Raw genomic sequence first — 25609 nt, 5'->3', positions numbered from 1 at the left:
ATTTGTGAGATTGTGAACTAAGATGAGTGACAGCTTTTAATCATTTTTAACGGAGTTTGTAAACGAGATATTGATTTATTACAACAGTTAAATAAACAAGAAGTTATTATTAAGTGACTTACATTGTCTGGCTATAACACTATTGCCTGATTTTGCTCTATTTCGTCGTCAAAAGTAATCTGAAACAAGTCACAGCTGAGCCGCTGCGCATCTCCACTCAACCACAGCGGTGTTTCGTTTGTGAATGAACGTGCGTTTTTAAACGAATCTAGTGAAATGATTCAATTTCCCATTCATAAAGAGTCACTTGCTTTATTCTTGAATGAACCATCCGTTCAAACGAATCAAATGAATGAAATGATTCAGTAATTAAGGCCCAATCCCAATTCTATTTTCTACCCCTTCGCCTTCCCCTCGCCCCTTCCCCTTGTCCCTTGAAACAAAGTGTAAAGGGGAAGGGCTAAAATATTTCCCCTAAGAAATGGGACACCACTACAACACTGTGATACGTCATCATACGTTGTCGCTAGTTCCTAATGTTACGTCAGAGGACATGCGCAGATGTTTATCACTCATTCCAAGATGTCAAAATGTTGTCATGTTGCAAAAAATACAAATGTACGGTGTACGCACCGTTCATTCACATGTGGCCGTAAGCAAAACAAACAACGCATTATCACATGCGCGGCAAATTGCTAATCAGTGTAGTGGTGCCTGGAGAAGTATATATGCTTCATTTGTGAATTTCGTTTTGAACTCTCTATTTGAACGCGTTCGTTTTCTGGATCCTTGGACTAAAATGTTTACAGGGGTTCACTGGTTTAAGAAATTTCTGATCGTAAAAATCAGCTTCTTTTTATTTGTAAGGTATCGTTTTTATTATTATGTACTGATTTAAATTACTGGTGCGGTGAGCGGGCGCAGGTGCATTAGGCGCAATCATCAAATACATTTCAAAGCAAGCCGGCTCCACGGTCCTGACTGCATCATCACTGCCTTTATTGGGTGTTTTGAGCGAATATTTACATTTATTCACATGACTGGATGTGGTGGACTGCCATGATTTTGGCGAATGCAGGACACTGAATAATGCGCATCAGAGGGGATTTAAAAAGTGGAAGTGTGTATACACCGTATACGTTACCTGCGTACACCCTCCACTAGTCTGCTTGCTCGAGTGAGCAGCCATGTTGGAAATTTCTCTTAGCCCTTCGTTTGAAGTGAGGTCCTGAAAAATCTTCGTTTGGAGGGCTATCTGGCCCTTCCCCTTACCCCTACCCCTCCAACCAAAAGAGAAATGAGACACCCCTACCCCTTCACGTGAACGCGCCAAACGGAGGGGTAGGGCTAAGTGTAGGGGTAAGGGGTAGAATTGGGATTGAGCCTAAATCAGTGTCTTACCACCACCTGCTGGCAGATCGTTTCAGTTTTTTAAATCATTTAATATTTCTGTGTTCAAAATTGTGTATTTTTGTATACGATATAAGTGCAAGAGAAAAGCATGGCAATATATATTTTCCTCCCATCTCATATTTATTTGTCTTACAAACATTTACTGTGTCTGGTATGATAAGAATGGGGCCTGGTGGAAAGCGATCACTGATGCAGTTGCAATGTATATTGCAAAATATATGGTGCCCATATATATATATATATTGTGGAAAAGCTGGGGTTTCTTTACATGCTAAAAGAAGTAGGGGGGGAAAAATCGATTTAAATCGTAAATCGGATTTTTTGTGAAAAAATCAGGGATTTTATTTTTAGGCCATATCGCCCAGCCCTAATATTCACGATTAATTTTCCCGTCGGCTGTAGCTCTCAAATCTCTTTCATGCGTATTAATTTGCATGTCACGTCTCACTTATGAGAAATGCAAGAACCTTTGGTGTCTGTCGAGAGTAAATGATGACACAATTTTCATTTTTGGGTGAATGATTCTTTTAACATTTGATCACTCTAGACATGCCTGGAGGGGTTATGTGAAAATGGGCAGAGTATGTGCCCAGCAATTTCCATTTCGTTTTAGAGTGGCTCATATCATGCCAACAGGCAGAAACTCTCTGGCAAAGTATCAGGCTGGTCTTTTTAAACTGTGACACTTGTTGGAACTCAAATTTTAAGCTGGAAATTAGCCAGAATGTGTTGGGTGAATAACTAGTGCTAACATTTACATTTGTAGCTGGCTGATAGCAAGGTTATTTTGAACCTTCATATCTTGCTGTATCACTTAGACTGTCTAACACTGATTTTGGATTTCTTTTTATAACCCCTCCCCTTCATTATCTCTATCCCTCGTCACTTTCTGGATCTGAGAATAAGCTAAAGCCAATGGGAGTACCGCAGGGAACTGGCTCTGGTCCAGAAGGTTGGGTAAAGCACACAAAAAGAAAGCCTTAGTTTAGTCCTATTTACCCCCTTCATCATCTGCACTGGTGTCTGTGCTTTTATTGCCCTCTGGGTTTTATTGCCCAACTCTTCTTGAACTTCCTCCAACTGTAATTATATGCACAGCAAACCTTACTGTGTGTGAATATTAACACTTCTCATCTAAAAAGAAACCCTGCGTGGAAGCTGGATGTGGCAAGCCTTTCTGTAGCCCTCAATTTGTTTCACATATGTCTAGGTTTTATATTAGATTTGTTTGCATTTAGTCTATAGGTTGTTGGCACAAACTAGATTACATCCACTTTCTGTTTCTGCAAGCAACACGCTATTGAATCAGATTTTGTGTTGTCCCTGATGCAGTGTAGAGAGGTCTTGTCACGTTTGTGCACAATGATTTCACCATGTTGGCTGGGCTGTGAAAAGCTCTCCTCCGAGAGATTTCATTGAAAATATGGTATGATACAGGTGGATTATTTTTTTAGTGTTACAATTAGATTTTTATGCTAGTGCTTTTCGCTTGAAGTTTATGATGGACGTTCGTGCAAGTGGAAGCAGAAGCTCTCTTGTGGAAGAGTAGGCGCTGTTTTTCTTGCTTTTTTCTCCTTTGAATTGTTCTGGGAGCTCAGCTTGAATGATCAAATGAGAAGCTTTTTAAGTATGCTTGTGTGACCATGAAATATTTCTCTTGTCTCATTTTGACTAATGTACTAATGATTTGGCTAATGCATTTGTTGAATTAATTAGAATAAACTATGAAAGGGGAAATCATGATGGAGTTGGACATTATAATTATTATTACTATTTTTTTATTTATTAATTTTTACAACATGAACAAAGTGCACTGATTACAATTTGAATGTAGGTGGCAGATTCAGTCTCACTGGTTATGTCACTAATCATTTTCAGTACAATAATTTCATATTGATACCTTTTCAGTACATCTTTGTTTTCTCTTTGTTATTACAGCACAGTGATTCTTCATCTCTCCAGTTCTTTCTGTTGTCTCTATCATTAAAAACTGGAAAAGCTCAAAACATGTTCCAACTAATAATATATCCCAGAAGGGTGTTTTAATAGAGTTTTATGGTAATTAAAAAATACAAAGCCAACAGGATAAACACATGAATGATTTTAGATGTTGCACTTAATGTCCATAGGCCATAGATTAAGATTTCTTTTCTTTAACGGTTTATCATACTTGTCCCACAGGTTGAGGAGAGCCTGGTGAAGGTGCGTAACGCTGGCACTGAGCAGGACCTGGGTATTCAGTACAAAGCTCTGAAACCGGAAGTGGACAAACTGAACATGATGGCGGCCAAAAGGCAGCAGGTAAAATGCAGCCACTCCTTGTACCCAATGTCCTCATAATTTAAGGAGATCTAATTTATTTTGGGAATGTACTGACTTTGAATAGCATTACATCCTTCACCCACATGTGCAGCAAGAGCCTATGTAGCTCTGGTTGAAAATTTAATGCGTATAAGCAAGAACAATCTTCTTTGTACCAGTTGGGGAGGGGAAAAGCAAGACTAGGCTGGAGCAGCTAGAGTGACAAAATCCATTTAAATGATATGAGAATTGGGTCTTTGGAATTTTTTTTTTTTTGCTTATCGGGTTAAGCAGTAGTCAGCAGTGATGGATTTCAGGATGAATTTTCCAGGTGAGCTCACTGATTAATAGAATGAACGTTGTTTTGCAATAGAGAGAGATTATAGTATCTTGACAACGCTAATTATTTCTCTGTTCGAATATGGAGTAGAGCTGTTCATTTTATTTATTCAGTGTGATTTTCCCCTCTCATGCTACGCTGGGCCCTTCTAAGTTTATAATTTTGTGAATCAGTTGGCAGACGCTACAGCCCTCTCTACCAAGGTGCAAATTGCTCCGGTATTAAATTTTCGAAAAAAAACTTTTCTACTTCCGTCTCAGAGGAGTTATGCCTTTTTTCCACTGAGAACAGTGTCATTTTCAGCAAGGGCTAGTCCACACTTGGGAGATCTCAGATTTGACAGCAAAGATCGATCAGGAAAGTACAAAAATTGACCCTCTTTTTTTTCCCCCCCAATCTTCAAAACATTTCACATAGATCAAAATCCTATGTCAGCTATACTCAAACTGGCCATAAAGTGTGTATTTTTTTTTTTTGGCTGTAACCTGTGTTCTGACAGACAGCAATTTGTGTCAACGCTGTACACTGACTTTAAGTATGGGGCAGCAACAGCAACACTTCAGAGATTAGAGGGTGTTCACATTGGACGCATTCCCTCTTTCAAGCAGCTAGATGGAGTACGTATATACAGTAGTCAACATTCGAAGTGGATCAAAACCTTTCATCAAATTTGTCCTAAAACCAAAAAGAATACCCGTTCTTATCTTAGGACAAATTTTGATTAACTTTTTTGATCCACTTCGAATGTTGACTACTGTATACCAGGCCGTTGAATATATTAACTTGACACGTCATCCTAAAAATTCGCCACTTATGGCATAAAAAAAGATGATTTGCATCTGACTCAGATAGGGCTGTCACTAATGATTATTTTGGTAATCAAGTAATCGGTCGATTATTTTGACTATTAATTGAATAATTAGAATTAATTTGTTTGAGGTAATAATAATAGACCTAAGCAAGCCATAGTTTGTTTAAAATACTTATACAATAGCAATGAAGCAATAATAATTAGTTCAGATAAAGTATCAAAAGCAAGTTACCATGGTTTTATTAAACTAAAATGTTAAAATACATTATGTACATTGGTGCCAATGGCCTGATGATTGTTTTTAGTTTATTGTGCAATCTAATCCTTTTTTAAGGATTAGTTCACTTTCAGAACAAAAACTTGTTTACTCACGCCCTTGTCATCCATGATGTTCAAGTCTTTCTTTAGTTGTAAAGAAATTCTGTTTGTTGAGGAAACATTTTAGGAATTTTCACCATATGGTGGACTTCAACAGTGCCTGCGAGTTTGAACTTCCAAAATGCCCTTTTAATGCAGATTCAAAGGGCTCTAAACAATCCTAGCTGAGGAATAAGGGTCTTATCTAGCAAAACGATTGGTCATTTTCTTAAATTTATTTTCTGAACTCCTATCTCATTTTCTCCAACTTCAAAATCGCCCTACTTCGCTGTTTTATCTTTTTTTTTGTAAAGGGCGTTTGATCGTTCTTCTTCGTTCTTCTATTCTTTGCGAGTTCACTTTGTAAACACTTGGTTGGTACTTCTGCAGCGACGTAGGATGTTTTTGAAGTTGGAGGAGAAAATGAGATGGGCTTTTTTTGACATACCCTATCTGTATTAAACCGGAGTACACAGTAGGGTTGCACGGTATACCGGTACTACGGTAGTATCGCGATACTAAAGCTTACAAATACCCGCGGTGCCATTGCATTTTTGAAACGGTAGTATCGTCCAAACGGTAGCACCATAAGATATGTTGTATGCACGGCAGGAACACTGTTTAAAACGTTCATGCACGCCAGCAGAAACATTACAAGTTGACTGCCAAAATGTCTTTCTGCTGTGCTTTGTGTAGTAAAAGAGGTGTATAGGCTTTATATGCTATTCAGTGTTTCACCATGCTTCAGTTCAGTTTGAAATGAGAAGCTGCACGCGCACGCCCTTGTTCACGCTGCAGTTTCAGAAGAGAGGGTCTGATTCAGACGACTGTCTAATGTTATTTAAAAAAATATCAGCCCAAGAATCAATTATTAAACATCAAAATATTTTACTAGACAGAATTTTCGTATTTTTATTCATTTGCCCACTTTTAGAACGTGTAATAATTAGTTTCTGGAAGCATCTTTGCGATCACGAATGCAATTCCATTCATTAACATAGTGGTTTTGACCTTGGTTCTTATCAATCATTATATATATATAACTTGGAAATTTTAAGATATGGCAGCAAAAATGCCCGTGACAGTTCAGCAATAAGACACGAGCAAGATGTTTTAGTTTCGTTTCTGTGTTCGAATCTGAATTCGCGTTAGTTTGGGCGAATCACTGATTCACTAAGCCATTCATAAAAACGAGTCATTTGATTCACCCCTGAATGATTCAGCCGTTTTGAAAGAATCGTTTGAACAACTCAGTGATTCAATCATGAACACTGCTGCCATCTGCTGGCGGTTTTAAGTTTCCCGTCATGTTCCATTCTTTTCCAACATATTTCTATATTCAGAGTTTTGTATTTAAAACATTTATCTTATAACATTATTTATGCAATTATAAGTACAGTCTAAATGCATAAATACCACATCTAAGTGTCACTCTATGAAGCTTCTGTGCAGTGCTCAGATGACTTTTGTTGACATGATTTCATGGATAACAATAGCCAGTCATTTATTCACATTAGTGAAGTATTCAGAGAAAAATCTTGCCTGTTTTCATTTACATCTTTTTATTTATGAATTTTTTTTATTCATTTTGTAGATTTGAATTTTAAATTAACAGAATACTGCATGGTATCGTGATACTACTTGGTATCGTGATACTTCAGCTGGTATAGTATCGCAAGTCATTTTTATGGTATCGTGACAACCCTAGTACACAGTACGCATGCACATCGCAGAGCTAGACAAGATGAGCTGGAGTGTAGAAATATTAATTTATTTAAGAAAATGACAGATCGTTTCACTAGATAAGACCCTTATTCCATGGCTGGGATAATTTAGAGCCCTTTGAAACTGCATTTTAGAAGTTCAAACTCGCAAGCACCATTTAAGTCCACTATATGCAGAAAATGTTTTCCTGAAATGTTTTCCTCAAAAAACAATTTCTTTATGACTGAAGAAAGAAAGACATTAACATCTTTGACAAGGGGTTGAGTAAATTATCTGTAAATGTTTGTTCTGGAAGTGAACTAATCCTTTAATGCTAAACAACATTTAATTCAAATGTCCACTTAATTACTAATGTTTGTCCATTTCTTTATGACAAAAATGCTCCAGTCAGTTAGATTGAGTATGTGGACACCAAAACACAAACTCAGAGCGAGGGTTTAAACTTTTATTTTAGAATCACAATGAATGTTTGCCTAGGGTTTAAAAAATATTTACCTTACAAATATGATTCTGCGCGCTGTGTTCCCAGATATAATGTAACATTATGAAAAACCCAAACTCACAACATTATGCAGAGATGAAGTTTAAGACCCTCCACACATGTAAACGATAACAGTTCGTGTGGATCCTCATCTGTGAAAATCGCCATTTTGCCGGTTACTTGACACGGGTAAAATGCAATCAAGGGTTTTTTTCAAATCCAGTACTCAAATTAAATCGAGGAATCATGACAGCCCTTGACTGACTCAGTCTAAATACCCAATGTGTTCACTTAACAGAACTGATCATATTTACTTTGATTCCACATGGCATGTGTTTCTATGTGGCATATTTGCCAGGCTGTACGGCCATGATCTGATTATGAGCATGTGTGGGCCCTTGGGGAATGCTCTTTAATGTCCTTATTATGACAGGCCTCTAACATCACCCCTGAATTCTCTTTTTTTCCCCTCTTCATATGACAGGAACTCAAGGACGTCCATCACAAAGACCAAATGGCGGCGGCTCGCGGCGTCCTTCAGAGGAACGTTCCAATGCTGTACACGGCTTCACGTGCCTGCCTGCAGCACCCAGACGTGGCTGCGTACAAGGCAAACCGGGACCTCATCTACAAGCAGCTGCAGCACGCTGTCTCCGGCATATCTAATGCAGCCCAGGCTACCAGCAGCGAGGACTCCAACTTCTCCCAGTCTGCAGGTGGAGGAGAGCTGGCCTACGCCCTCAACAACTTTGATGTAAGTCCGTGGGGTATTGGATGTCAATGTTTCTCTGATCCAGACAGAAATGGCAAGCTAATAAGCTGTGTCAGTACAGAATTGTCATTCAGCAACACGACTGGGGCTAAACTGAGAATTGGCCTCCCTCTAATTGAAGGGAGTGTGCTCTGTGAGCATTGTCATTTAGCGAATGGGTGCTTTTTTTGCCAGCTGCATTGGGACAGACGCCATATTGCATCCTGCGTTGAAGTGCTAATCTCAAGAGTGAAAAGGGTAGAAAATCAGGAAAGCTTATGCTCTTTTCAGTGAGGGTGTGAAATGGCTTGATCCAGCTCTAGGTATGGGATATAGATCGTAAAATATTCAGAATTCATAGAAAAGGTTGCATATGAATTATGCAGCTCTTTGCAGACCCTTAGGCATGGCTTAACGTGTTAAATTCTTTAATTGCTGAATCAATAATTCATCTTCACCAGTGTTTGCCACTATCTTGGCTGCAAAAAGACAAGGCTCGATTTTAGAACTTTTGGTGAATTTTGCTTTGGGGTTTGTGAAAAGCATGAAAAAGTTGTTTTGCAGCCAGTGATGAAGATGAGCATATTGTGTGTAGGATCTAACAGCGGTTGCATCATCCTGTGCAACTGCTCCACACAATTTTATCAACAGAGCGTGAGAGCAGAGAGAGTTGTTGACAAATCCGGTGTGTGATTGAACTGTGTCGTGGAGACAGTAATCCAGGATTGGATCAGATTAAATTTGTATGTCCAAACAAAGCTGAGCTACTGACCTCGGAGAGTCTTTGACAAGTTTGAACTTTTGTTGCAGGGTTGAGTCAGGTCAGCATCACAAACTAATTGGAAGTAACATGACAATTTGAGTGTCTAAGCAATACATTTATGTCCTTATGTGACTTGTTTTAAATAGTTCAGATCAGAGTCTCTAAATTTAATTTGAGGTCAAGGGTAGCAAGGGATCATTAGCTATCCTTCATTTATTTGCGCTTTAAACAGTTAGTCTCCTTCCAGAATAGGATGTGAGCCATTAGTCTAACTGTTTTTGGTCTGTTGCACTCTCAACATTTTAAACAATCAGTTAGTGAAATAATAAATTCAAATGATATGCATGAACTGAAATGTTGCCATAGAGATCTTATAAAAGGAAAAAAGTAGGTATAATGGCACCAGCTGTGTTTTTGAGCACAAGGTGTCTGCACATATTACTTTTGAATTTGTTGGTCTAGTAAATGTAACCTGTACTTTCAAGTAATAGATATTGTTGAAATGCTTTGCTCCTGATGGATAGAGTGGGAAATGTAGGGCCCTATGATTTCATTATGCAGAAAATGCAGATGGAATTGTGGAATCCAGTTATAAAAACGGAATTCACTATAATGGGGAATGTTGCGGAATTTGCCCAATTTGGGATGGATACATCAAAAGTAGGTCAGTACACTTAAATCAAAAAGCCATATGGACTAGTGTTTGAATATTAAGCCACAAAAATGCTATTTGAATGGCACAGACACATAGTTTAATTTACTACACACATACTGCCACAATATCTGAGTACATGAGCGCACAAACAATCTCTAGAACATTTCTTTTGATAAAAAACTATCGTCATATCATGTATTATATATAAAATATATATATAATATATATGTATTTTTCGTGTGCGGATCCTTTTTCTTTTTGATGGAGAAAAAACAAACAAACCCCCCCCCCTGAAATAAATAAAATAATAATGCATTAATTCTTTATAAAATGCATTAATTCTTTATAAAATTCATTAATTACACATGCTTTTGATTATGAAACTTTAATGAAACCATTAAAAAAAGAATTTCCAGGAAATGACTGGAAAATACAGAATTTGGTAAAAATAAAACATATTTCATAGGGCCTTAAAAATTGCTGTTAAATTGTGTAACTTTCATGATTTTAATAATTCGGACATGCTTTTTGATTAATATTCTTTTTTTAAATTATCCATTAAAACAGTCTAGAAAAATTAAAACTGAAAACAGAAAAAAAAGTTGACTGCCACAGTGACTGCTAAATGCAGAATTTTACCAGCATTTAAAAAAAAATGCAATTTCAGCTTAGTTGAACAAAGCACTAAGTGCAAGTAATTTTTTTTCATTGGTTAGGATGTTTTCTAAAGCTGTTTTGGTATTTTTATTTGTAATATGTTGAAAAGAAATGTCAATTTTTAAATAAATTATTTTAATATTTTTTTTCTCCAATATTTAAAGCTGTCAAAGTAGAGTAAAATTCCCCACCATTGCCAAAACATGCTTGCATTTTGCTGGTAGCGGGCCTTAATGTAATTTTTGTTGAACTTTTGATAAATTGCTGTTAAATTTTGTAAGTTTCACAATTTCAATTAATTAGACATGCTTTTTGATTTAATATTTTTTTTAATTTAATGACAATGACTGCTAATGCTCTGATCATTTTTTTTTTTCAATTTCAGCTCAGTATGTGTAAATAAAACATTTTAAGTATTTTTTTCATTGGTTTGGATATTTTCTAAAGCTGTTTTAATGTTTCTTTTTAATATGTTGAAAAGAAATGTGAACAATCTCATTTTTATACATTAATTTTCTGCAATACTTAATGCTGCCTATTTAGTTGCTTAGTTTGTAGTAAAAATAAAAACATGTATTTTGCTGGTAGTGGGTGTTTAATTTCCACCCTGCTCATGGACAACCACTTAAAAACACTATAAAACACTGCTGATCTCAGTACAATTTGTTTGAATCTGTGGTTTTTGCACTGACTGAAGCAGGTGCCTCTAATGAAGCTTGAAGCCGCTAGAGGAGTGTTTATAGACTCTGTTACTCTTGATGTGCCGATTATACTGTTTTTATTTGCTGCTTTGAAATGGATGCTTTCCGTCATGAAATAATGATGAGCGAAGGCTTTAAGAGATTAGCACAGCACTTCATTTAATCTTTAACATCCCTAATTAGAGGGCGTCTATGAGTCCAGCTCATGTCAACAATTCTGTTCTGTTGCATCTTGTACGTTTGTCTGGGTAACACGGCTCAAAATAATGTAAGTATAGTCAATTAAGACGAAGCACTCCGCGTCCTCCTGTTAAATTTGCAACAAATCAGTCACCGCAGGTACTCGTCTCCATCTCCTGTGGCGTGAGGGTTTGCTCATCAGATTTTGCTCTGCCTCGATTAGCTGTTGAAAGATTTTGCACACAGTGGTGTCAGAAGTGGCGTCGCCCTACTAAAAGCCCTCGCACATCAAATCGAACCCTGTCACTCTGTTCTTTCACCATTTGTCTCACAAAAGTGTTCTCATCCTTGGTTCAGGAGCCTTTAATTATTGAAGTAATAGGTTTTCGTGAGTTTTTGTGCTCCTTTTGTTTCTCCAAACGGTCTCTGGGGTTGTTGGCTCTAAGCTCAGGGACTTTAAAAAGCTCTGATCTTCAAAATCTGCCGTCTCTAGGGCTCACATGCTCAGTTACCTACAAGGCTTTTATATATATATATATTCATCGTGTGTCTCTTGTTGCTTCCTCACTCTTATAGGATGAAATCAGACATTTTTTGTAATCTTCCCACTTGACTGCGAGTACATCTGAAAGTTTATAGATTAATGCAGAATTCATTAGTCATCTACAGAGCTGTAGGTGTAGTAGCATGAGTCAGTTTCTCTCTGTTCTCGCTCTTTCGCTCCCCTCCACTCATCTCTCATTCCCTTTTTCCCTTTTACACGCTGCAATTATTCCTCGTCATTCTACAACAATGAACTGACATCCTTTTTTTTTTTTTTTTCCCCTGGCTTCTGACTGGAGCCCAAAATGCGTTGTTTGTCACATTTGTCGATGGACTTATCAACTGTATCGTTCCTCTTTGTTTTACGCCCAGGGTTGGATTCCACAGCGTCAGGTCTTTGTCATTTGCTGCACTCTTGTCCTTTTCAGCTCAAAACCATTAGGAAGTGATAATTTAATTATGTGAAGCTAGACTGCAGGATGCACCGTGAGAAAAAAATTTATGCTGGCAACAAAATTAAGTTTATAGATTTGTGTATGGTTCGTCAGATTGAGTATCTGCGAGGGGCAATTAATCTGAGCTGTTTTAAATGAATTAAGAGTTTTCAAAAACAATGCCATTTGTGTTGACCCAAGGCTAGCAGTGTAACATGGTTAATTGTAAGTAAAGCAAATGTCCTGATTCCCCCCCCCCCCCCCCCCTTCTCAGCCAATCAATACTCGGCACAAAGCACGTTGAGATTTCTAGCAGCCTGCAGCTTTATCCGTACCTGCGGCTGCTAGAATTATCGGTACCCTCAGACCTCCATTATATTGATTGTGCTGTACTATATGATTGGCCCAGTTTTTACTCTTGACCTTGCATGCTGCTTTTCTAGGGAATTTAAAAATGTTGTATAGAGCTAGTCTTATCGGATCGATCTATGGACAGGAGAATTATTACCACCACCATACTACCTTTTTTTTAATGATTTTCAGTAATGATAAAATGCATTACAGTCTTATTTTAGCCATTTTGTATAATTGAATGTCAGGTAACTCTGTCATTTGCCTTGAATAACTAAATTAATTTTTTGGGACTTACTGCTGATGCCCCCAGTCTCAAGCATAATCTGTTAAACATTGTTTGGGCATCTTTTGCAGATTGCGTCAGGGCCTGGCGATATGTCAAAAATTAATTCACAATATTAAGAATAAAACCATTTATATTTTTTTTCATTATTTAGCCTACATCTAGATCAGGGGTGTAAAATTCACCTTCTGAAGCACCACACACTTTTTTTTTATTTTTATTTTTTTTAATTAGATCGTTCGAGTGTTTTTACTTGGAGCTGGATGTAGGGCTGTCACGATTGTTAGATTCAATTTGAGTACTCTATAAAAAAAAAAAAAAAAAAAAAAAAATCCTCAATTGCTTTTTGCCTGTGTCGAGTAACCGGCAAAAAAACGGAAGTGGTGCGCTCCATGGATGAGAATCCATGAAACACATTGTTAGACAGAGTTTTAAGGCTGCATGATATATTAAACCCGTTTAAAATCACAATGAAGCATAATACTATTGTGAATTCATAAATGCTTCAGTTTAATTCAATAAATGCTAAACAACAGGTTTATACACTTTATTTCTATGTGTGTAGGTTCATTTACAGTAAATGCTGCTCCACACAAACTGTTATCACTTACATGTATGGAGTGTCTCAAACTCGATCTCATATTACTGTGAGTTTGAGTTTATTATAACATTCATCTAGGAGCTTGTGCCATTCTATCATATTTGTAAATCATAATAACTATAAACCTGTAAACCATTACACGTTTTGATGTCAACATATTCAAGAAATTACAGTGGCTGTAGGATTTCTGTCGTAAAGAAATATTAAATAAGTCAAATATTAAAGATTAAGTGGACATTTGAATTTAATGTTGTTTAGTCAATATTTAACAAGTATTAGATTGTGCAGTAATGTGTGAAAACAATCGCCAGGCTGTTGGCCAGGCGTTTGATATAATGCTTAATGCACATTAGTTCTATTGTTTATAATACATTATGTATTTTCACAGTTTCGTTTAATAAAACCGCATGATTGCTTGCTTTTAATACTCAATTTGAACCAATTATTATTGCCTCATTGCTATTTTATGTATTTTAGGTCATTTTAAAGGTTATTGTTTGCGCAGGTCTATTTGTATCACCTCAAAGTTATTATAATTATACGATTACACGATTAATCGTTATTGCTATTATATATGTATTTTAGGTCATTTTAAAGTCTATTGTCTGCATAGGTCTATTTGTATTACCTCAAAATTATTATAATAATTTGATTACTCGATTAATCGTCAGACTAATCGACTGATTACTCGATTAAAGGTTGTATCAGCGATTCTAGGCTGAAACATAAAGTGTCAAATTCAGCTGACCTTTCTTCATGATCCGCTCGCTGCCTGCCCCATAAATTGGATGTAAAAAAAACGTGTCTCTCTGGTCAGCCTAGGGTCCGAGATATGCCAAAAAAAAAAACAATTGGTGCTATCAACCTTTCCACAGCAAAACAAACAGTGTTCCAACTAATCAGCGTCAGGGGGTTGGTGTTGTGGACTTTCGCAGGACCCTAGGCTGACCACAGAGACGTTTTTTTTTTTTTTTTTTTTAACAGCTGATTTATGGGGCAGGCAGTGAGCGGATCATGAAGAAAGGTCAGCTGAATTTGACCCTTTATGTTTCAGGCTTGAAATTGCTGATACAACCTTTAATAGAATAATCTTTAGTGACAGCCCTAGCTGGATGCATGAAATGTGGCCACCAAAATAAAAGTTGAAAAACTTGAAAATTTATATTTTACATATTACTCTTGTACACTATTACAAATGTACAGTCGTCTTAAGTAATATTATTAATAAGGGAATGTCAAAGAACCAATATTTTTCATCATTGTTTTAATTAATACTTCACTGTGTCAAATAATGTTCTGTAATGTAAATTATATTTTCAGTTGGTTACAGTTTACAAGATTAAATTCTCAAAGTTTAATGAAATAATTTCATTAGACACAATTTGGAATTAAATCAAAATGCTGAATCCATACAAAAAACACAATTTCAATTTACACAATTAGCTTACTCTGTGGAGTTAATTCGGGCCTGTTTTCCCTCCAACATCTCTCTGCTAAACTCTTTAAAAGCACGTCTATAAACCCCTCTGTTCTTTGTGTGTCGAGACTAAGTCAATTGCCCTTGTGGGTAACAGAATGAAAACATCACCAAACATCTTGAAGGATCACCAAGACTTGTTTCCCATAATTGTTGTAAAATCAGCTTTACTTTCCTTAATCTCGGCTGTTGGGATCTGTATGGCTTTGGATGCAACACAAAGGACCCTGAGCAACAAAAAGCCCTGGTTAAAACTAAAGCAATCATCAGAAAATATTGGCATCAATGTAGTGTTGCACAATACTAAAAACGGTACTAAAAAGAAATCATGATGCCCTTCTTATAAAAACGTTACGATTCTTCATTTTACAAGTACTGGTACTTCAGGAATGATAGCATTTTAATAAGAGCCGTTTTTCCCGAGTTGCACTAATGTGCTGCAGCAGAACATTTTGTTCGGTGTTCTAAATTATTCTCTGCACGGATATATAAAGCAGGAGTAAATAAGAAACATTTTTTCAAGAAACCTTGAAAGAGAACTTGTGCAGTAGTCATGCACTGAAGTTTTGGTGTTGTAACAACACTACATCCATGTATAGTTTGGGTAATGATATGGGCAATGCTAAATTTGTTTAGAAACTTTACCGATACATCAAAACATTGCACTAGGGTTGCCTTCGACTAAAGATTTTTCTGGTCAAGTAGTAGTCGTTCATTATTTTACTGAAACACACATGTTTTGTTATTGTAAGTGCACACAAATAAACGTAGAGTCTTCACATCAAAAGATGTATTGCTCTTACCTGTATGACCAATAATGATGGGAGTATTTTAAGAACATGTATTGTATTACCACATAGACCAGCCATTAACTATCTGTCCACTTCCTGTGGATTTTTCTTGCGACTAAGTGACTAATAAAATTTTGGTCGACTAAGCCTCTTCTCGTCGACTATTAGGGGCAGCCTTACTTTGCACTTTGTTTTGTATATTAAAACTGCTCAAGCTGAAGATGTAGCTGCTCTATTCTTAGTAATAGCTGTTTCAGGAGGCCAGACATGCTCACAAAGAAGAGGCGGTCCTCTGCACAAACAGATGGCATCTGTTTAACTGACAGCAAAAAAAAAGTGGGCGTGAGTGTGCGCTCAAATGAGATGGGGAATGTCGGTACCTCAGATCATGTGCGTCTTTAATTTCCTGGTGACCGTGCAGAAACTTCAGCACACATGCACATTTTTTCCACATCGCTTCTTGCTGCTTAATTTGAAGCTGGAGCAACTTTGCAGTGAGTCAGAGAGAGAGGCTTGTTGCCATGCCAACGTGACACGCAAGTAAAGGAGGTCAGATGAGATGAGACTAATAAACTCAGATTCTAACAACTGAATTGTTGAATATTTTACCACGTATATGACATCAGATGGAGGGTCTTGTCACGTTGTTTTGAAGATTGATTCCGCCTGTCGCTGTTCCACATTTCTTATTTTTTTCAGGCGGCTATCGCTATTCTGGCACATTTGTGACTCTTCACTTTAATTTTACCAGACGTTAACAAGTTTATTCTTTGAGAAAGGGAGTGCGATGTCCCCAAGTAAATGTACCCAGTCGAGGACATGTAGGGACATCTAAAATGTCATCCTGGCTCATGGAGGAAAAATAGCAGTGTTTTATATGCGCAACTGCATTTCGTTGCCCTAGGCCGAAAACCGATTGCTCTGCCGTTTAGGGTTAGTAGCTTTAAAGATGCGCTCGTACTAACTGCAGTGTTTACCAAAGCAGTTCTCTCTGTTGAAAACCCCACACGAGATATGCAAGAGTCTGTGATCTTACATAATGTGCAGTTAAGCTTGATTTTTGTCCCGCTTGTTTTATTTTATTTTTTCCCGTTCGCCCCCAGAAGACGGTGCAAATGGCTTTTAAGATGCCGTCTGTTACGTAGAGTTGATTTAAAAGCCAACCAAAGTGCACAGGCAAGCTAATGCAGCCTCTGATTGAGCAAAAGCCATTGGCCTGAAATTGCATCAGGAGCCCCAGACCATCATCTCAGATCTTGTGAATTATTGATTCGTCCAGTTAATGAATATCACAGCTTGTGCCTCGGCGTCCAGGGAGATGGATTCCAAAATCCTGTTCGGGCCGTGCGGCCAATAATGACTGACGTTTAACTGTCAAAGTCTTGTGAAGTTGGACATTTGGTATGTGAAATCATAAATCTCACTTCTTTTTCCCCCCCGTTTGGCATGGAATCGCAATATTTTATTGCATTAATTCAGAGAAAGTGCTTTGTCTTCCTGTCGTGCGCCTTATACTTTTAATCATGCTTTATTCTCTCTCTTTTTCTCCCCCTGCAGAAGCAGATCATCGTGGACCCGCTGAGTTTCAGTGAGGAGAGGTTCCGGCCTTCTCTCGAGGAGCGTCTGGAGAGCATCATAAGTGGCGCCGCCCTCATGGCCGATTCCTCCTGCACGCGTGATGACCGGCGCGAGCGCATCGTGGCCGAATGCAACTCTGTGCGCCAGGCGCTGCAGGATCTTCTCTCCGAGTACATGGGCAATGTAGGTGCACGTCAAGTACTTTTTTCCTTCTCGTTTACCTCTTTTCCCCTTTCACAGTCCCTCGTCCCTGAATGACTATGGCAGGTACCCACCTGCTACCTTAGACAGACGCTCTCCTGCAGGGAAGGAGAGGCGAGTTTTATTTCAGGGACAGTGCACATATCACGTTCTCCGGGTGGTGTTGTATAAAGACCTCCAGTCTCATCACAATTTGTCCTGTGCCGCCTGGCTTTTGTAGAGAGGGGTTCAGTACACACAAGCCCCCTCCTGTGATACTGATCTGTGCATTGAATTGTTTGACTGCTGTTGTTTTCAAATAATTCCCTTTGTTTGCTCAACAGTATTGGTTTTATGTTTTTTTTTCGGCCTTTCATTTCATTTGTTTTCCTTTTGCTTCTACTTTTATTATCTTGTAGTCACAGATTCTTTTTCTTCCCCCAAAAAGTTTTGAGTCGTTCATAGAAATATTGGTTCAAAGCCACCTTTTTACACCCCTGTGGCGTGCAGCACGGTGGGTGATACGATATGCTTGTGGACTGGTGGGTAAATGAAGAACTTGTAAGTTCTGACACATTTGGCTGTATTTGCCCCACACAGAGAAAATTGGCAACTTTTGGGCCAAGCTGGTGTTGAGTGCTGTAATTGATAAACAAATGCAATCATGCTTAAATTTCCTAGTTTAAAACGCTACCTTATTTCTGCAGGCTGATTTATTTCTCTAATTTCCAACACACACTGAATGTCTTGAACGTTATATTGTCACTCTTTTTCTCCCCCAGCACATTTCTCTACATGGCAGATCTTGGTTTTTACCAACCTCTTTTCCCATCTTCATCTCATTTCCAAATGGAGTAGCCTTTCTGTTTCCAAGCAGCCAATCAGATTTGTTGTTTTTGGCTGCTGTGGTACTGCATTCCATCTGTTTGTTGGAAATATCTACAAATCGCTTTTTAGATATCTAATGAGAGCTGCTTAAATAAGTCAATTTTAAAAAATCTGCCTGTTTGAGTGAAGAGTGGCATTATAATCATACGTGAGTAGATCATTATGCATCAGTAATGGCACCACCTCAGAGCGGTGGGTTGTTTTTAGGGGTTCAAGTGCATACTACTAAACCCTAGGGATGGGACGATACCCCTACCTCCCGATTCAATAATATCACGATACTTGGGTGCCGATATATGATATGATTTTTTTTTTTTTTGTATTGTGATTCAATATTGCTGTTAGGGCTGGGACAATACGCTAGCCTGCCGATTCAAATGTTCAACAAAATGAGTAGAAAAAAAACTTTCTGAAATAAAATAAAGTTAAATAAAGTAAAATAAGTTACTTTGCAAACAGTTTTAGTCATGTTTAGTCATGTTTTCCCGGCCATTTAAAAAAAAAAAAAAAAAGTTTTTCCGTTACAAATTTCATTCAAAAGATCATTTTAAAGTGCTGGAAATAGTTATGTTAAATGCTGGAAAGTCATTAAAAAGGTGCTTGAATTATTCTCTCAAAGGTTGTACAAACCCTGAAATGAATAATGTATTATTTCTACCATTGTTGTAGTTAGCATTAATATTTCTGGTTTTCTGACGCAAGTCAGTGCTGTTTATATCAGAGAATTCTGAGCAGAATTCAAATGTTCAAATTACTAAAATGGCTTTGCGAAACTCGGAACACATGTAAGAGCTGAATCTAATGTAACAAAGTTGCGGAGCTTGGCCTCTTGGTTTATAAAAGGGGAAAAAACATTAGACTATAACCTTTGAAAATATGAAATAGAAACCGTTTGTTCTATCAACATGAATTTTTTTTTTCATGTGTGTAAATGATTGTATATTGCGCATCTTTTCGCACATACACACAATATTCATATCATACAATAGACCTCCTTATTCCAAACAACTTTGCCTCTAGAACCACTGCTGTCAATCAAACAGTTTGTTAAATGATTAAGATGTTAACTTACTTTTGCAAACTACTCCTAGGTTTTTAGCTCAGTCTGAAAAAAAACGCCACAGTACAATTTTCTGGACTCTCCAGGTCAATAATTAAAAAAAGATTAAAATATAGCCCTTAGGAAGCAATAACAGGGTCGTTTAGAAAAGGGTCCTGTCCAAATATACCCTAAAGCCTAAATGAAAACTCGAAACTTACAATTAAATTACAATTTTTTTTAGTAACAATAATAACTCTCTCTCTCTCTCTCTCTCTCTCTCTCTCTCTCTCTCTCTCTCTCTCTCTCTCTCTCTCTCTCTCTCTCTCTCTCTCTCTCTCTCTCTCTCTCTCTCTCTCTCTCTCTCTCTCTCTCTCTCTCTCTCTCTCTCTCTCTCTCTCTCTCTCTTTATAGACCACACATTTTTATCAAAAATGTACAGCCCTACAAACAAACAAACAAACAATTTTTTTTTTCTTCCAAATCACACAGCCCTAGCTACTCTCCTTATAATCGGTATTGTATAGAGTTTTTCCTGCTTGATGGCCGTACTCAAAGTTCAAATAAGTTCTACGCCCCTAGCACACAGTAACATAATTTTTCTGTCACAAGTTAATAGCGGTGTGTGGGCAGCCGAAGTGGTGTTGTGCCACAAACCGCTGAAGATGATGTTCGGGGAGGCGATGTCTCGCAGGTGTCAGCGACTATTTATGTCAGTCTTACAAAACGTCAGGAAGCAGCAGGTCCTCGGCTCTGTCTGGAAACACAGCAATGTTCTCAGGCAAACCTGAGCTGACGCGCTCCAGATGGCTCATTGCTAGTTCTGTGTAATTCCAGACCAGGATCGTGAGCAAGCGCCTCTGTCATTACCGTCCATTTTTAACACTGCGGTGTGAGAGCCTGAAAATGGCTGGCTGATAACATCTAGCAAGGGTTTTGGCATGGATAAGGCACAAGCATTCAATAAAAGTCAAATTACACATTCGATTTCCAGTGCCATTTCAAGTGATCCTCGTGAAGAGTGCTCATGCCTGGAATGAAAAAATCATACCAGATTGATTCCAGCAGTGATAGTCATCACTAATATGCAGCTATCTGTGTAATAAGCTTGCCATGTCATCCAAAATTAGCCGTGCTACCATGACTGCATGAGAAATGCTAATATAATTGGACTGGACCTTTTATAGAAACCCCCAGCTTATGTATAGACTTTTTTTATGTCCCCGTACAGATAAATGACATAGAGCAGTCCCATATGTCCCCACACAGATAAATGACCCCACCGTCATTTGAATACAGATGAGCACTATCGGTGAGACGTACGTTTTCTGTGATCGCTTTTCTGCTCAGCCTTTGTGCCGCCGGTTTATTTTAGCCACAGATTCATCCAAGCAGTGTCCGGTCGTTTCAAAACAGGTTTTCTACTTGACTAGGCCTTTGCAGCGTGTCTGCCCCAACACACAAAACACTGCTCCTCAGCCCTGAAGCTCAGCTGACATGACAACGCTTTGGCTGCTCACTCATTCAGACAGGAGAAACAGATGAGGGAGATGATATGTCCATCTTTCTCAGCTACCTCTGGACTAAAGCCTTCTGGAGTCTCTGAATGCTTTGACCGCCACTTTACCTGGCATTACCTTTTACAAGCTCTCTTCCAAAACCTAGTGAACTATTGCTTACATAAGCAGGAGTTGTCAGCAGTTTTAGCATGTTGAAAAGCTAACTATGCAATACTAAACATAAAATGTAGACTGTGCCTGCAATGCTGCCTTTGTAAGCAGCTAAATAACCCACTGTTTAAAAAAAAATCTATTTTATCTACCTTTTTGGGCCTTGAATGTGTCAGTTGTGATGCCGTCTATGCTTGCTCAGAAAGCTCTCAGTTTTCATCTAAAATATCTTCATTTGTGCTCCCAAAATGAACAAAGGTCTTACAGGTTTAGAATAAAATGAGGGCGAGTAATTAATGACAGAATTTTCATTTTTGGGTGAACTATCCCTTTAATGCAGGAAAAGTCTTAACATTCTTTTGTTGTAGTCCTTCAGGATTTCCTTATCAGGTAGTAGAGAGATTTCTCCCTCAATCTCTCATACTCTTTTATCCTCTGCTAAATGGAGGAATGTACTGGGTGCAATAGGCTGGAATTTCGATTTGAGTAAGACAGGTGCAGCTCCTCCTCCCTCTGTTAGAATGAATAACTAGTCTCACATCCAATTTATGCTCTGACTGTGTTGTTAAATGAACTCTGAAGGCCCGCAATAATACAGAGATTAAATTGGTGTCCCAAATTCAATTTTTAGCCATATGATTTCTCCTGGAATAAAGGAACTGCCTTGTTTGAAGTGACTTCGCTTGATAGGAGGACATATTGGCCAGACAGCATATGGGCTTCTCAGTCACATCTGAGACTGTGCTGTTGGAGTAGTTTTGCTCTTTCAACCTTCTTTCTTTTTAGCTAGCGAGCATAGCAGTGGGCCGTTTTCTCTCACTTTTACATTTTTCAAACCGCAAAATGAAACTCCCAGCTGGAACTTTGTGCTTGGTAATTTATTGATGCAAAGTGATGTAGTGGCATAATAGAATTGTAGACAATGTCATCACACATTTTCCTGCTTAAGGCAGGAATCTCAATTCATTCTAGTCAAATTTCTACAAATTTTAATCTGTCTTCAGATGATTGCATGTGTATTTCAACAGCCTCCCACAATTCAGCTCTGTAAAACACTTTAATATCTATAAATTAAATGAGAGGTCTCGAGAGGTTAATCTTAAACCCTAGTTCTGTAGTTCGAGCCTCTGGCAGTGGCTCTGGTTAGGAATGTTTATGAAAATGTAATAAAATGGCATAACGCAGCTCAGTTTCTGGGCATTTTGTTGACCAAGCTAAGTGCTTAATGCATAAGGTTTCTGACTTTATAGCGCTTGAATGTAAATGCAGCTCAAAAGTTGGCATAAATTGTCTTTTTTCTGTCATCTCATGTTTGTTTAATATCCTCGCTTTGATTCTTGCCTCAGTCACATATTTAAATGAATTTTTGGAGCAGCGCCTCAAAATAATCAAACCTCTATTCATAATTGATATAATCTTATGATGAATACTAACATTTTAATCACTGTTATGCGACCTGAATTTTATAGGTTTCATTATCTTCGAGCAGAAATGGTGCATCTAGGCAGAAAACCGAAGACACGCGTTGAATTATAATGGACTGCCGCATTCCGTTTTTGGCTTGACTTTTCAAAAGCGGTTTTCAGGCTGTTCAAAAATAGATTGTAATTAATTGCCGATTAGCACAGAGATTGATCAGGCCTTTGTTAGCAAGGAAAAGATGTGTGATTGTTACGCAGGACCTTAAACCGTATGCCCCAGTTTGTGCTGTAACCCCAAACTCAGGCGGTCAATCTGGTTTCGACTTAAGTCCAGCCCAGTCTGATTAGCCAGATGATTAACAATGCAGAGCACTGCTAAACAAACAAGCCTCTTCACTTTACTGAGCACGAGCTCATGGTTTTGAGTGCTGCGGTTCAAGCACGTATTTAATTATTCCACCCTCTCGTGACTACTTCACATGATGTGTCTGTTCTGAGTTTTTCTGCTGCATTTTATTAATAATACATTTTAGACCCCCCACTAGGCTCTTGTTGTTGAGGTGATTGTACACAAGGCGAACTGGCAGTAATAAGGTTTGACGTGTCAAGCTTTTGACATTTAAATTCTTAAACTTGAAGGCAAACATCTGAAGAATCTGTGAAAGGACAGATGCGAACTCTTCAAGGCCTTATGGAGGGAAGATGGAACGGGAGACCCACACACACCCACACCTCTCTCTCCGTCTGTTCTCTTCCTCACGTTTTCCTCTTTGCCATGGGCATTCAGCAAGATTGACACCTGGTCTTGTTTCATGACAACTCCCTTCTGTTTTTTTCACAAGTCTCTTAACTCAATCTGAGCTCTGTTTCTATCATTCCTCCTCTTGTTCTTTCACCTAACAGTGCGCTTTTTGAAATTATTTTCGTCTTGCCACCCCGGAATAATTTTCCTTTTTCATAAATAGTGATAACATTTGAACAGTAAGAGCAGATCATTACCATTTGACCTTTTCAGCAGCAATTTTCTTCTTTAGGAAATTCAGTGTAGGGACACCTGCTTGTTAAAGCTGAGCCTTAATGAGTCCCTGCTAACCTGTTGGCCTCTGGTTATCCCAAATATTTACTAATGTTAATTAAGTTAAGGAGTCAAGAGTTCCTGCAGCTTCTTTGAAAAAAAAAAAATAATATTTGAAAAGCCAGGTCAATTTTAATGCATATTTTCTCATTCACTTCAGCTTGCAGAAATGCAAAACTGACTTTGTCTGCTCCATTGTAACCTCATCTGAATGCGTAATTAAAGCGAATCACACCGCATGCAGTGCATCAAGGGAGCACTTTTCTGTCCCCGAGGCTTTTGCTAAATTTACAGCTCTCCATAAAAACGCAAATCTGTCACACATGGGCTGTCAGATGGTTTCCCCCATACCTGGTCCTTGATCATTTAGCTGTTAAAATCACATCCCTGCCTTTTCAGAGAGATGGATGAGGTACTTTTTTGCCGAAGCAGTTTTAATTGCGTAAAGATTGAGACAGTTTGTCCATTTCAGAGGTAGCTTGCTGCACTCAATTTTACTCTTTTGCTTTAAGGGACAGTTCACACAAAGGAAAATTTGGTCGTTTACTCACCCTTATGTCATTTCAAACCTAAATGACTGACTTTCTGATATTTCATGGTATTTTTTTTTATCCATGCAATGAAAGTAAATGCCGTCTATCTCTTTATAGCAGTAGGCACTAGAGATGGGCAATGCTATTCTAATCCACAAGACGGTGGTGAATCATGAAAGCCCCCCCTCAAATTTAATGCAAAAGTCAGTTAAAATGACCGGAATGCTCATCCCTAGTAGCTATTTTTCTCTGATGCTGACCGCAGATGGTGAAAATTTTCCCTGAACATTACTCTACAATATTATTGTGCTGTGATTAATAAAAAAACATAAATCTCTGTTCTTGTTATAGTATAAAAGCCAGTCACATGGGCATTGCTTTTAAACAGTGATTATCCAGCGATGCAATACACCCTCTAGTCAAATGGCTAGGGGTGAGCGGTACACCGGTGTCATAGTCAGCAACGGTGTGACATTGCGCCACGACATGGATTTTCTAATACCATCAATACCGTAATAAATCAATTATGTGCCTCGGACAGCTGCATTTACATCAATAATAGCTAATTCTAAATAATAAGGCATTATATTTTCTTCAAACGTTCAGTTGTGGTCTGAATACCTGTCCTTATACTATATATCTTGTTGTAAATAAAAAAGTAAAACATATTCGTATCAGCTTTGCAGGTGGTAGGTAAAAGGGGAGTGCCCATTAAACGACTGGTGAAACATCGTGAAGAAAGGTCTGTAGCCTATACCAGGGGCGGAGTGGCAGTCCCGGTCGTCCGGCCGAAGGATTTACACAGCGGATCGTAAATTGAGCGGGCGCGAGGCGAACTAATATTGTATATAATTTTCGCACTTTCAATATGCAGGGTGTAGAAATAGCTTTTAAATGAGTGCTCGCGCTGTTTACTTTTACTTTCGATTTTGCGATAACGCACACTCTGTGTAAAGGGAGCAGCACATCTTATAACAGATATTTGTCAGTGAGCACAAGATTGCAGCAAATCCTCCAGTCTATTTTTGTCAACTCTCTTCACTTTCGACCCATGATCAGTCAAATCTAAAGGTCATTGTACACTGAGTCCGATTTTCGTATGCGTTTTTTTTTTTTTTTTAGTTTTCTCATATTCGCCATCCTTATCAAAATGCTTATTATGGATGCGAAAATGCAGAAAATCAAACACAATCCGAATTTTTTTTATGACGGACGAAAGTTTCAGAGGCAGTGTGTAAACTCGATTAACATGACCTGTATTTTTTTTTTTTTCTTTTAACGTGCAAAAATCTCAGACGAAAATGTCGTACTCATGTGTGCAATGACATTAACTCCAGCAGCTCGTGTTGGATGCAGGGTTGCCAAGTCCGCGTTTTTCCCCACAGATTTGGTCTACTTTTAAACTGTTGCTATGGGTTGATTTCCCCCAGTTATTTAAAGGTTTTAAATATTGCAGAAATTAAATTTCAATAAAAAAATAATTTTTGTTGTACACTGTTAAGATCTTTAGGTTTTTTGCAAAATAAATGTTGAGAATGCATAATACTCTCCCATGTCTCTTTTTAGGTTACCTACCATTTACTTATTATATTATAAAAATATTAACT

The 25609-nt window shown here is 38.1% G+C and overlaps 1 protein-coding gene across 1 annotated transcript in view; it reads left to right on the top strand.

Moving 5' to 3' along the window:
* Positions 1–25609, top strand: part of ctnna1 (catenin (cadherin-associated protein), alpha 1) — a 121076-nt gene that overhangs the window by 10691 nt on the left and 84776 nt on the right. Inside the window, exons 5-7 of the mRNA XM_073820453.1 lie at positions 3595–3714; positions 7913–8182; positions 17176–17379. Of these exons, the coding sequence (XP_073676554.1) occupies positions 3595–3714; positions 7913–8182; positions 17176–17379 (594 nt within the window). The remainder of the gene's footprint in view (positions 1–3594; positions 3715–7912; positions 8183–17175; positions 17380–25609) is intronic.

Source organism: Garra rufa, chromosome 16, assembly GCF_049309525.1.
Source record: "Garra rufa chromosome 16, GarRuf1.0, whole genome shotgun sequence".
In the NCBI taxonomy this organism is placed as follows: Eukaryota; Metazoa; Chordata; class Actinopteri; order Cypriniformes; family Cyprinidae; genus Garra; species Garra rufa.
Note: the sequence above shows the minus strand (reverse complement) of the source record. Positions and strands in the feature narration are given on the sequence as shown.